This window comes from Brachyhypopomus gauderio, chromosome 4 (assembly GCF_052324685.1).
Source record: "Brachyhypopomus gauderio isolate BG-103 chromosome 4, BGAUD_0.2, whole genome shotgun sequence".
Taxonomy (NCBI): Eukaryota; Metazoa; Chordata; class Actinopteri; order Gymnotiformes; family Hypopomidae; genus Brachyhypopomus; species Brachyhypopomus gauderio.
This window is the reverse complement of record NC_135214.1, coordinates 14,891,806-14,906,398: the sequence shown is the minus strand read 5'-3', so window position 1 is coordinate 14,906,398 and position 14,593 is coordinate 14,891,806. Positions and strand designations below refer to the sequence as shown.

Below are 14,593 nucleotides of genomic sequence, written 5' to 3'. Positions count from 1 at the left end.
ACTCATGGCTTGTGAGCAGTCCAAACTCATCCATCACTGGTTCTCAGAGGTCCTGATTAATTTGGAGTAATGTGACGTGGGACGCTCACGTGGTGGCAGAAAGAGCGTCATCTCCCAGCGCACGTGGGGCAGCGTAATGACACCTCCATCTGTGCTCCTCCCCCCTGGAGCCAGGGCTCCTCTCTCCACAGATGCGCACTCTCCATTTTGCATCCCGCTCTTCTTCGTCACTCCTCTTCCTCGCCCCCTCTTCATCAGCTGTGCCAGGCTCGCTTCCATTCTCCAAAACACTCAAAGGACCTTTTTGTAATTTTATTATTCCTTTAATCTCCTCGCTTTGTGCCTCTCTTCCACCCCTCCCCATCTCTCTCTTTCTCTCTCATGCACACACACACGCACACACACACACGCACACACACACACACACACACACACACAGACACCACGCACGCACGCACGCACACACACACACGCGCACACACACACACACACACACACACACACACACACACACACACACATACACACACACACACACACACAGCTGCACTTCTGCCATTCCCTTTGGTCAATGTGGTGTCCACAGCCTCATCTGACCTCGCTGCAAATATGAAAAGAGGAAGCAGTTGAGTTTGGTCCTGAGCTGTCCAAGGTGCCACAGATATGAAATTCCACACATTTCTCATAAGGAACTGGATACATGTGTATTGTATGCCTGCCCCACCCTGTCCATACACTGGTACCTTCCCACAAAGATCAGCTCTCAATGAACAGGATCCAGTCTTCGGGATCAACTCTGAAGCATAAAAACTCTGGACTAGGAGCTCATGAATGAGAAATCCGTTTACTTTGAACTGCCATCGATGATTCAGGAGCTGATATTCCTCTGCATTTATTTTTGCTCTAACAATGTATAAAAACTGAACATGGCTACCTAATGTATCTTAGCGTGAAGAAATATTTCCATTTAAACCATTTAAACCATTCGTACACAGAGATTTCAAGCTGCACATCTCCAGCAGTGCCCACAGAGATCTGACCCCCCCCAGATCTGAAACATGATGACTGAGGAGCAGGCTGCTTGCTGGCTGGTTTTAATGCGGGGAAAGTGAGCTTTTAAAAGCCAGCTCTTGTGCTGAGAGAGCAAACGCCTGCTCCACACGGCTCTCCGAGCCCCGTCAGGGCTCTGGCGTAACGGACTGAGAAAATGGTGCAGAGATTATGTAATTATGCTAAGGAATTCCAGCCCGGTTTACCGCCCCATATTCGCCATGACAAAGTTGCTTCCTGTCTGCACACTTGCTCTCACGGGAGGGAAAACGCGTGTACACAGAAGCCTCGTCCTAGCAGGCGACTCTCCACAAGGGCCTCATACGAGAATCTGGATGTTTGTTCTCTGTTGTGAAGCGGCTCTGCGATCCCTTTACATTCAACCCGTCTCCACTCTCTCTAAAGTCGTTTCATAAGAGTTAACAGTGGCATCTGTTAATGAAGGATGAAGGGGTCGAGGTGTCGGCTCTGGTCCTGCAGAACTAAAAGACGAGACGCCATCGAGGCAACAGGAGCCACAAACCCCCCCCCCCCCCCCCCCCCCCCCCCGCCTACCTCAGCAGATTCCACTTCAAATTAGATGAGGCACACAACATTATTTCCAAAATGCACTGCTAGGAATACTGTACGTCGGTCTCACTGCTATCCAGAGGCAGGTCAAGCAGCCCAGACCTAGACATGATTATGGCTCTGCGTGTAGAGACCATCATCAGGTGTGCTCAAGGCAATGACATACTGTAAATATGTTAACATAATTGACATAATTTCGTTGTGAGGCAGATTTGTTGATTTTTATATGCATAACATATTAAGTACCAAAGCAAAACAAAGAACAAAAACAGTAATAGTAAAAATGTTACCTTATGATGTTACTGACAATATTGTGAGATGATCAGGAGAATTCAGGTCTATCTTCTTATGGTTTCACATGGAACAAAATATCCCCTTCATCATAATGAAAGTAGGAATATGCTTCAGCAAAATGCAAACAGAAATATGCTTAATCATAATGACTGGGGGTAACCGGGATCTTGGGAATGCAATTTTGTTCCACTTCATGTTCTACGTGTGATGTGAATGACAATAAAGTCTCCTTGAACCTTGAACCTCCTTGATCTTTGAAAGTAGAAATATCCTTTAGCATAATGAAAGTAGAAATATCCTTTAGAATAATGAAAGTAGAAATATCCTTTAGCATAATGAAAGTAGAAATATCCTTTAGCATAATGAAAGTAGAAATATCCTTCAGCATAATGAAAATAGAAATATCCTTTAGCATAATGAAAGTAGAAATATGCTTCAGCATAATGAAAGTAGAAATATCCTTTAGCATAATGAAAGTAGAAATATCCTTTAGCATAATGAAAGTAGAAATATCCTTCAGCATAATGAAAATAGAAATATCCTTTAGCATAATGAAAGTAGAAATATGCTTCAGCATAATGAAAGTAGAAATATCCTTTAGCATAATGAAAGTAGAAATATGCTTCAGCATAATGAAAATAGATATATCCTTCAGCATAATGAAAGTAGAAATATGCTTCAGCATAATGAGTGCCAGAAACACACTTAAACGCAGTTACGAACCACAGATGGGCAGAACAGAAGTTCGCTCTTGACATAACCGAAGTTGAGTGGGTTATTCTCTAGATGAGCAAAGAAAACAAAAACATAGCCAAACCAAAATAAAGAAGAACAGGTGAGGAACCTAGTGGCAGGTCTGTTTCTAAAGAAAAGAAACATTTACTGTCCCATTTTAAACACTGTTTTGTTAAGAGTTTTGTGCTACACTCTATGGGTGTGTGTAAAATGTGTAATCCTAATCAGCGCATGCACTGGGTGTGCATGTTGCCTTGGTAACTTGGGATCCAGTCAGTATAAAGAGGTCAAACTTGGCCACTGAGAGAAAGGGGGCTTTTTGCTTCATGCCAAAATCTAGTATTAGATGTATTAGAATGAAGTAATACAATGTTATAATGCAGACACAAGTACAGCATCCCAGTCCAGAAACTTTACTAGCTAGTGTGTGTCTGCCCTGTCTAGTGGGTAGAGTTGTGCAGATGGAGATGGAGTGATGCAGTTGGGCCTGAGCCGCTGAATGGGAGGAAGATGTTGGTCCTGCCCGCCTCTCTCTGGGTCAAATTAGGAATCATCTGCAGCACATGACTACACACACACACACACACACACACTCCCCAACCTGTTTACTTGCTCACTGAAAGGCAGCAACAACTGCAGCTCCATTAGGGGAAGTCCCTGTCTCCCCGTGACACTGCACACGTATATGCAGGACATAGTGAGAATGGAATAACACGACAGGAGGCAGTTAGGTGAGACAGCCTCGCGGATCACGTGGCACACGGAAACTATGCCGAGAGGTTTCTGACCTGGACGGACATGCCTCCGCACAAGAACCACCACACATCACTGGCCGCATCTCTTTGAAGCTCCTCCAAGAGCCCCTCAGGAGTTAGATCTTTATTCAGCAGTCCATCACGTCAGGCTGATGGGACCTGGACACTGCAGGCACCTGTCCACCTCCAGCTCTGTCCGCCAAGCCTCTGCCAGCTGCACCACTGCACCTCCGCCTGGAAAGCTGCACCCCACTTTCCTGAAGCTTTGTGCATAGTCACAGTGTAACTTATTCTACAACACTGTCAGGCAGTCAGAAGAAAGTAATATATAAATACATAAATAGAAATTCAAAAGAAAGCAACACCAGCAGCTGAATCAGTTCCAAGGCGAGATTATCACCAAAGGGGTCACAAGTGAAAGTTTTCCAAGTCACCAATTCAATGTTTGCACATGGAAATATCAGCAGTTTCAGTCACATCTGAACCAGTAATGGCCTTTACTAACAAGGCCAAAGTCAGGAGGCTAGTGGCACCCATGGTGTGTTCAATCTGCTCATTATTTAAAATCAGACCTTGTAGCACTGGCAGGAAAAGCACAATCACCACATGCCTTATACTGCACAATCTGCTTCTTAAGCTTCTGACTGAACAAGACTACCAAAGGGAGAGAGAGAGAGAGAGAGAGAGAGAGAGAGATAGATAGAGGCATACAGCATGGAAGTGAGGAGACAGAGAATCATGGGAGTGAAGCCCACTGTTATTGTTTTGGGTCTAGGGAATTCATTCACCATCACCATCGATTCAATGTCACAGGCGTTTTTTTTCTTCCGTAAGCTTTCATTTAACTGCTTCTGGGTGGGGGTGTCAAATGCCACGATGCAATGTTGAAATGATCACTGTAAAATCCTGCAACCACAAGCAATGCAGGTCGTGCCGACGCCTCTCTGGTCACCGGTGGCCTGACATTTCTCTCCTGCTAGTGTATCTGCGGTTCTGAAGTCCGCACTCTCTCGCTAGTGAATCACATCATACTCCTTCCATATACTAACACACATTCTGCATTAGATGCAGTTTTAAAACAAAGCATGCAGTTCCCAGTCAAGCTTCCTAGCACAGACACCTTCAAATGAGCTCCTCTCTTCCGTCTGTTATATTATCTTCACTAAAATGTTACATGCATCCTTACTTAGAGTTACTCAGGAGGAAAGCAATATGATTAATGACCACAGAGGGCCCATGTTTGCTGGGCAGTGTCCTGGAACAAATTTGATAGCGTGAAGTGAACGAAGCCTGTTCTGTTAACAATGCCCCTGCTGAGTGTGGACCTTGGTCATCGGGTCTCACATGAACGAAGTCGACCAGAGAGACGTCTTCCCAGTTTTAAACAGCAATAAGATGGGCCTGGTTATCCCCCCTCCCCTCCCCACCCAATTTAGACACAATAGGAAAACTGTCCAAATTCTATTGACGCGCGGACGAAGCACGCAGTAGGCAAGATGCTTTTAAGCAGATCAATCTCCAGGGGACCTGCCATTAAAGCGCCAATAAACGTGAGTCCATGGAGTGGGAAATCTATAAAGCAGAGACGAGGAAACCGAGCGTACGAGGAATACCGCATGCCTCCACTTCATTGGAAAAGCAAGTGTCTTCCGTGTGATGGAGGGCCAGACAGCACACCACATTCCAGTTTAAGGGGAATAGTAGCCCTCTTACACAGTTCCAAGCATGTCGTCTTTTTCGTTTTTGTTGACTCTTATTCATTAACGTGTGAAACAGGGTAGCATATTGAGAACGACACGCTTAAATGCTGATTGACGGCTCGGCTGTAGAGGCTACAGATCCGTGCAGCCAGCCTAACGAAGTCATTCACTGGGGACTTTCCTGCATCACTGTGCATTTGAGGTATCGTATCGGAGTAGCAGATTCTTCAGAATCAATAAATCCTGACTATTGAATCACCAATTCGGAATATTATACATCAATGAATTTGGTTCTATCTCAGCTCTTTTTAAATGTAGAGAAATTATGATCTATTTTTTGTTCCTCCAAAAGTGATCCCTGCTTTTGCTAAATGAACAAACGGCTGAAGTGGACCCAGAGGTGGAAGAATGGAGGAAGGAGGAATAGACCAATATCTTCAACCTCCATTTTTACAAGTACATACGAAGCAACTGATGGAGGTGTCTTAGTGTGCATAACATCGTATCTGTGCAAAGCCTGACTGAGAAAAAATTATCTTGAAAGAAAATTCTAGTCATATCTGTATACTATTTATATTCCAATAATGAACTAAAGACAGACTGCTACTTGTACTCGTGTTCCCATGGGAGGAGTTTTGAAGTCATCTCCTCTTCAAAACCTCAACCTTGGAACTGTATCAATCACACCACGTTTTTAGGAACAGCTTGACGAAGCTCTGTTTCCCTGGGCAGAATTGAGAATGCTGCACGCATAGTTTTAACCAGGGCTGCACTATGGGGAAATCAAGGTTCCTTTGTTTGTGTGTGTGTCAGTTTAATACACTGTGTTTTTAATATCATATTTCTATGAAATATAAATGAAGTTGAATAAATTGCTCAATTTAATTCCATTGATTGTATTTTTAAATTTGTTTTGGGGGAACTGATTTGTCACATTAATACAAAAAGCACAGGATGAAGAAAGTCAAAAAACCCAACACAATGTCACGGTACGGCGGCCCCCTACTGGTCGCCCCCGTCTACAGCAGCAGCTTGTCCTGTGGGTGTGGCGTTGTGTTCGTCCCTCAGGTGGGCGGAGCCCGCGATCCGTCTCACCTGAGGGTCGTTTGTTCGCCTATATATGTCTTGTCTTTGTACCGGTTGACTGCTGGTTATTATATCCTTAATTCGGATCAGTTCACGGGTTTTGGTTTGCGCACTTTACATATTAAACCATCCTATTTCCCTGAGACTTGGCGTGATCGCTTCCATTTATTTTCGCTCACCCTGCCCGTCACAGAATAACCAGCCACCTTCGGAAGCCGCCAGTCTCCTTTACTTTTTCCTTCGTTCGTGGTCATGTCTCGTGGTAAGTGTTTGTCTGCGTGGTGTTTTGTGTGAAGAGCTTCGCCGTGCTTATGTGTTTTGTGTATGTGTGTAGCACGGCGAGGACCAGGGCAGTCTGCCCTGGGAAAGCTCTTCCTGTACATTGTTTGTCTGTCTGAAGAGTTTCGCCGTGCGTTAGTGTTGTGAGTGGCACGGCGAAGACCGGGGCGTCTTCCCCGGGAAACTCTTCATGTTGTGTGAGTGTAAAGTGTGTACGTGTGAACGGGCGTCTGGATCAGTGTGCGTGCTCGTGGTGTTGAATGTTTAATGTTTTGTGTAAAGTGCGGAAGCCGCTCCTCACTGTCGCCTCGCTCCCCGTTGTGTTGTGTTTCATGTGGGGAGTGACTGCGAACACGAGCGGCGCGTCGCTGTTATGTGTTTAAACCGAGCGCGCATGTGTGGGTCTCGTCCGTTCGTCGTCTGTACACCGTTTTTGTCTAGTCTTTGCGTGTGTGTTGTTCTTGCGTGCCCGTGATTATGTTGAATGTAATTCCACACATGCTCCTCCCCCTTGAGTGTGTGTTGGGGGTGGACCAGTGATGGTCCCGTGCCACGGGGAGTGGCACGGAGGGCGTCGCTCCTGAGGGAGGCCCTGACCAGGAACGTGGGGGGTTCTCCTGAGCAGGTGGAACTCCCCTGCTAAGACGGAGACCCCTCCCCCATTGTAAGGGGGATCAGGGCAGTGCGCGTCTGTGTTTTGTGTTGGTGTGTGTGGGTGTGTGTGCATTTTGTGTTTTATGTGCAGGTGCTTCTCCCTGGCGGTGGATCGTGGCAGTCCTGGACCTTGTGGGGGTCTCCAGCTGGCAGGAGCCCCCTTATGTTGTGGGGTGACCGGAGCCCGGTCGGAAAGAGCCCCTCCCTAGAGGGCTGGGGCCCCCGGATGTTTGGGGACGATAGGGCTCTGATCTGAAGAGCTCCTGCTGAAGATGGAGATCCTCCCTCCTGCTCGGGGTGACCAGGAGGCCCTTGGGGGCTGTTCCCCAGCCCGCGATAAGGGTGCTCTGGGCCTCGGTCTCTGGTGCTCCTGGGTTTGGTGGAGGAGTCCACCTCGTAAAGTCAGGCCCCGGCTGGGGCTGACTCCCCAGGAGGCTGGGGTGGCCCCTAGCAGAAGGCAGGGGCCAGCTCCGGGAGGAGGTAGGTCCAGGAGGTGACTTAGCCACGCCCCAGGGAGGTAACCTGCACACATACACCCCGGACGGACACGGAGCCGTGGCCCGCCGTCCTCGCACCTGTGGGGCTATGCGGCTTAAGGCCGGTTAGGGCGTGAGGGCCCTGTGACCGACCGGGGCGTGGTTTTGTCTTGTTGACGGCCCAGTCGGTCCAGGGTCCCACCCAGGTAGGTAAGCTAACCTGTGTTTGTTTTGTGTTTCAGCTCCGGGACTACAGGGGGTGTGTCCCTTGTCCCTGCCTGCCTGCCCCTTTGTTTTGTGTGCTGCTGCTGTAGGCCGCACAGCCGGTGGAGGGGAGTGCGGCTTGGAGGGGGGATCTGTCACGGTACGGCGGCCCCCTACTGGTCGCCCCCGTCTACAGCAGCAGCTTGTCCTGTGGGTGTGGCGTTGTGTTCGTCCCTCAGGTGGGCGGAGCCCGCGATCCGTCTCACCTGAGGGTCGTTTGTTTGTCTATATATGTCTTGTCTTTGTACCAGTTGACTGCTGGTTATTATATCCTTAATTCGGATCAGTTCACGGGTTTTGGTTTGCGCACTTTACATATTAAACCATCCTATTTCCCTGAGACTTGGCGTGATCGCTTCCATTTATTTTCGCTCACCCTGCCCGTCACACACAAACTACTCAGACGCTCAGCAAAAGAAAGTAGAGTTCAAAACCCCCTACCGTTCATGCACACTGCAGGATGGCCAACTAATAAAACTAAAATGCCAGTACATGTAAATAATACACAGAAAAATGCATTTCCCAAACTGAGCATAAAATCACAGAGGTTATTTACTTTCATTCTCCATATAGTCTTGTTCTGGGATTCTGACTAGCATCATGAAGCACTCAGCATGTAGTGCAGTGTGCAGTGTGGTACAGGGTCTGGACAGGAAGATGTTAATTAAACAATAAAGACACGAGGCATCCATATTAAAAGACACACTTGACGTAACACAGTCGTATCACTCTCCTAGGACTAGCTCACAGCTCTTACAAAGTGTAAGGCACTGCCTGAGACAGGAGACACGCTGTCCTCTGCACCTCCAAAAGTTCCTGTTTGCATTGATACCAACTGGACCCAGTTCAGTTCTGGGTAAGTGAAATCCCAGCCAGAGTGCACTTCAACTATGACAAATGTCAAATCCACTGACTCATAAGAGAACAACGGCCCTTTAACATAGGGGCATGTCCTTAATTTGGGAAGACACAAATAGTTTGGCTGTTAAAGAAGACGAGTTGATAAGACTACTACGTAACAGCATAATTATCCTTTAGAAATTTCAATAATTCATACAACCTGTAAGGCATCATTCTTAAAACACCATTATATTAGCGTATAGTGCAGTCAGGGGCCATGTTACCACTGTACACAATGCAGTTTAAAGACTCTCAGACGGTCAGACATCTCTATTTCAAAGCAGGGTAGTGTTTTTTTTTTTTTTACCCACTTGTGCTGACAGAAAGGTTTAATGGTGAAGCATGCACAAAACCCTTCTCTGGTCGCTGATTCAGAGTGGGAATGGTTGGATAAGGTCTAGTCTGAACCCTCACATCAAGGGACTATATATAGGTGTGATGTCTTCTTGGGAAACTGGAGAGCCAGTGGCCTATTAACATCACAAAAATTTGAGACCTGGCAGATTCCAGGGACAGAAATAACCAGAAGAGGGGTAGGGAGGTGGGGTGGAGAGAGATGGAGGGAGACCAGAGGGAGAGCAGGAAAGAGTGATATAGGGAATATATGGTGGAGGACATGAAAAGCAGGTGGGACTGAGATTACAGTTATGACAGAAAAGTAGCCAAGAAAGAGAACGAGAGAGTTAACAAAAAAGTGACAGAGAAAGGGAGAAAGAGAGGGGGAGTGAGATCTCCACAGCTCCAGCCGTGACTGACAGGGCAGGTGCATGGTTCTCAAGCTGGGCAGATTGACACAGGCTGGTCTGCCTTTCAGTTTAGACCCTCCCCCTGTAGATACGCACCACTATGAATGTTGCATTATGTGGTTCTCATGGCACTCTGAAATAATGGCTGGGAACCATATCTGACCCAAGAGCCGTGTCTTGTGGATTCTTTACCCTGAACACCTAGTATACAAAAAAAATCAGCGAAGTATAACTGATCACACCTGATGTGTTTCCATCACACAGTGTAAATGAATGTTAATGAAACAAATTTGTTCCCCTTGAGCTGGCATTGACTCCAAGAAACCTGGGCCCGGAGCTTCCCATAATGCCTGGCTCATCTCCTGACAGTTTGACGATGAAGATACAGGCATCAGTTGGTAACAACGCCAGTGCACAGGTGCTGCCTTTCAACCCAGAAAGAAATAAGCCCACAGAAAAGCAGCAATACAATTCACACTTACAAGTCCCAATTTATTAAGCGTTATCTAACGATAGACTTCACAATTGCCATAATGTCTTACATCTTTCTCTATCCACAATAGGTAAGTCTGACTCCTTGCTTTAACCTGTGCTGCAATGGCTGCAGATTTACATGTGAAATCAGCAGTTGCAAATATTCAATGAGATGTAGTCAGTAATAAGCACGGAGGCCATTTGGGCCGTCTGAATCAGAGCTCGGGTGAACCCGGCCGATGCATAGCAGAGGAGTGTGTGTTGCTGTGTTCTGTGATGTACTGTTCACAGCTCCGCTTTAGGACACACAGCTCCTCTCTTCAACTTCCCAGCTGCCACCATCACTCTCTCCACTTCCCTGTGCCACCAAACCACCCCCCCTCCTTGTCCCCCCCTCCGGGGGACAGACACAGCAACTTTTGGGGCCCGCCGAAAGCCACATTCTTCTTCAACTTGGCTAGATCGGCCGCCATTTTGCGTCACGTGCACAGGAGTGCATGTTGGGCCAATTATCTCATTTTGTACCAAATCATCATCAGTCTATGCCATTAAAATGCAGCTGCTAACGTTCTCCCCTACTTTCTCCAAGCTCACCATGCAACAATTAAAGGAGCATCTTCATTACGGTGCACTCAGTATCCCTGCAGGGAAAAATCCTCCAGATCTCGTCATGCTTTAAAACTGATTCAGGAATCAGATCTTAGGAGGAAAAAATTAGCCATGCATTTGAAATCTGCCTAGAGCTAAAGGGAGATGCAACACTTGGAAAGAGGCTGGAGATTTCCCATGATGACAATGGCTACTGACATGGAGAGTCAGGAAGGGAATCTTAGATTACCTTCTCCCAGGTCCAGAACGGCAAGGACGGCACTGCTCCTGGCTTCCCCCAGGTAACTGGTTGCGATGCAGGTGTAGAGGCCTGCATCAGCGGGCTTGCAGTCACGGATCCACAGGCCTCCATACTCCTGGTTATCCATGCTGAGGAGCTCATCGTTGTGGTACCAGTAGAGGGCGGGCTGTGGGTCGCCGGCCACGGCCACCTTGAGGCGGATGTCACAGCCTGTGCCCACGGCAGCATTCCGCATCTTACGGATGAAGACGGGTGGTGTAGGAGTGGGGTAGATGGAGGTTTGATCGGGCACAACTTGGTCTGTGTGAACTTTAGCCCGTTTGGTGGGAATCCGCGGGCTTGGGGGTGCCATCCCGCCACATCCGTCTTCCGCGCCCTTCTTGAGGGTCATCTGCACCTCAGCCTTCCGCATGACTCGGCAGGAAAGGGCACGTTTTCCTCACGAACTTCTGCTCTGGCTTGACTGAACAGGCCTGGATTTGTAAACGAACACCTTCTGACTCACTTGGAAAGTTTCAATGATCCATTTCATAATTCGCCATTTTGACGCTGGAAAAGCATTCAAACATTGGACCGGGAATCACACAAAAAGAACACACTCCAATCAAAGCTTCAGTGATGGCAACTTGTTGACTGCAACTCTTGAGTTTCAAAATGACTCCTCAGATATTTAAAGAACCACAAGCAGCCCATGAAACTGTGAACTCTGTATAAATAAGAAATACTTCCTAGCAAGACCTCAGGCAAGCGAAGGTCATCAGTAGATCACCTGTAGAATGTTTGCAAGCAAGACTTTCAGAATAGGTTTCTCACATCCTCGAACAAGTCCAATTAGAAAGAGGTAAAATAAAATGTGTGTTGTTTGGCCAATTAGGTGACCAGAGCGAGTCCGTGTGTTCCTGACGGCTGATATTTTTAGAGCGAGTCCCCCAGGATCGTGTTGCATTAAGCGGTTTCCAGTACAGCCTTTTAGCTGTTTGGCCTCTGCTTCTCACCTCCCTGGTTGGATCCAGTAGATCTTAGTGACAGAAAACAATAGCCGGATTCTTAGGTGTGACCCTTGGTGGGGTTCTCTCTGGGTGTCTGGTGTGTAGTTGTGTAGCTCCACCGTAGTGCCCGCACCTCTCTCCCCTCCCCGTTTGCCCTGGGAGTTAAACTCTCTCACTCAGCTCCTTCCCTCAGCAGTGAGGCCCCATGCTGAGGGGACTGAGCAGAGCCACTAAGCCTCCCCATGACAGCTGCACTTTGATAGGTCACAATTTTTGGATAGACCACGTGCTGGTGCACAGCCTCTCTCACCGCTGTGGCCCATCCCTTGGCAGTCACAGCCAATCAGAAGCTCCAGAGTGCCACAGGAGGAGGGCTCTGGGAAAACAACCTTGCACCCCAACAAACTTGTCTCCTTTTAAAAAACAAATTAAGATGAACTACATGATAGAATAGCATGTACATGCCACAATGATGCTTTAGATCTTTTACCAATTTTGAGGATTTGAGGGGTAGTGGACTGTGAAAGTGAGTATCTTTGAATAATAAAGACTGCCATCTGCAGGCGACGGTTATGGTTGCAAGTTAAATAAAGAAAAATGTGAAAATGTATTAAGTTGATAATATTTAAAAATAGACCTTTGATTTGATTAAATACTATTACAGTGTATACACTAATATACTGGTTTGGGGTTTACTACTGGAGTTAAGCTACTATAATAGCCTGCACTATATATATGCACACTGTATTATATAGCCCGTTTGGCGGGCTATAATATCTATATATACATAATTGTCAATGAAACCTCAAGCTTAATTTCAGTAGTAAACCTGATTAAAATAAAAATAAAACAACAAAAAAACCCTATTAACGTCAGTAGACCAGATTACACAGAATGCGTTAGGTGACAAAATGTTTAGCTCTGCAACATGACCTGTAGAGAGCACTTCGATATTGTAACATAAGCCCATAACTAATAAAGGTTCAGCAGAAAGATCGCGTGCGATCCATGTCTGCGCGCCTCCACGCGACAACTCAGGCTGCAATGTGTCCTACGGGGAACGTTGTCATGGAAACAGGTCCGCTAGCTGCCCGAGTGCGCGAGATGTGAGGATTCCGCTCAGGCCCCAGAAAGGGAGCGCGAGTGGGAGGAGACAAGAAGTGCCACGAGACTTCGCAATTTATATAGACGGCTGCAGGTGTAAAGTAACGAGGGGCTTTACAGCGACAGCAACCACGTGTGAACGCATGCATGGCAAACACGGCGGCGTGGTTTAAGGGGGGTTATGGCTGGAATGAGGATGGAAGCGATGGTGATGGAGACGACGAGATGGACTTACGTCTCGGGGCGCTCCACAAGCCTGTCCTCGCGAGCGACGCTACAGCTGGCGCAGAGTGTCGGAACACTGCCCTCTGGTGGCCCAAAGCGCCACACACCACGCCGTATCTCCAGTGACATCACGAGGAACTGACCCGCCAATCCCAAAACCCCCCTGGAATTTTAGGGCAAAACTAAATACCACATGCGTCCGGAGTTGGCTTTTAATAAAAAGGAGATAGGGAGACAGGACGCTTACACAGATTTATACTTCTACTGGTGTTATTTTACCAAAAATCAGGGCACCGTTTGATGTCTGAAAATCGAAAACCAAAACGCTCTATTTTTAAAGCGAAAGTAATTAAACAGAACTTCACACACAGTCTACTCAGAACCACGGACGTAGTTTTGGGGGGGGACGGGGGGGACATGTCCCCCCCACTTTTTCAAAAGCCGGTTTTGGTCCCCCCCAGTTTTTACAGTTAAAACCAAATATTTAAGTAGCGACGAAGTCATGTCCCCCCCACTTTTTAACGGTTAAAAAAACAATATCCAAATAGCGACAAATCTAGCACTAGGATCATGCAGCTCCGAGCTCCCCCCCCCCCCCCCCCCCCCCGCTCAACAATTTTTGTTCACAGCGCTCAACAATTTTCATTCAACCCCCCCCCCCCCCCCCCCCGCTCAACAGTTCGCCACCCCAGGTTGTGTCCCCCCCACTTATGAAATCAAAACTACGTCCATGTCAGAACACATGTGATAATAGGTATTCAAGTTAACAGCTTCTGTCTTCATTGAAATCCACAGAAAGTGCCCCGGGAAATTTATATATATAAACCTGAGAGATGTATATATATATATATATATATATATATATATATATATATATATATATATATATATATATATATATATATATATATATATATTTTCCCATATATTTATTTATATATATGACTTCCCGGGGCATATATATGCCAGGTTGATAGGCAAACTGAAGTGGGTCCATTGATGAACTCACAAGTGGGCGGAGGTGGACAAGGACAAGGTGAGATGTTAGTGCCACTGGCCTGTAGCTGTTGAGGTCTTTGGGGTGTGGGGATGTTTTCCACAGCTGTGGGACTCCCTAACCTTAGGCTGAGATACCAGGTCACACTGCACAGCTCATCTGCACAGGTCTTCAGCCCTGAGCTGATACCATCTGGACATGCAGCCTTCCTGACCTTTATCTTCTTCAGTGCACATCTCACCTGGGATGTTATCAGTGTCAGACTGGAGTTGGGAGAGAGCAGGGTGGGTGTGGGAGTGGGGGGAGGGCAGGGTGGGTGTGGGAGTGGGGGGAGGGCAGGGTGGGTGTGGGAGTGGGGGGAGAGCAGGGTGGGTGTGGGAGTTGGGAGAGAGCAGGGTGGGTGTGGGAGTGGGGGGAGAGCAGGGTGGGTGTGGGAGTGGGGGGA

The 14,593-nt window shown here is 47.3% G+C and overlaps 1 protein-coding gene across 1 annotated transcript in view; it reads right to left on the bottom strand.

Annotated features, from left to right (window-relative positions):
* spegb (striated muscle enriched protein kinase b) overlaps window positions 1–12,047 on the bottom strand; it is a 74,510-nt gene extending 62,463 nt beyond the window's left edge. Inside the window, exon 1 of the mRNA XM_077002510.1 lies at window positions 10,822–12,047. Coding sequence (XP_076858625.1) covers window positions 10,822–11,245 — 424 coding nt within the window. The 5' untranslated portion in view covers window positions 11,246–12,047. The remainder of the gene's footprint in view (window positions 1–10,821) is intronic.
* Window positions 12,048–14,593: the final 2,546 nt, after the last annotated feature.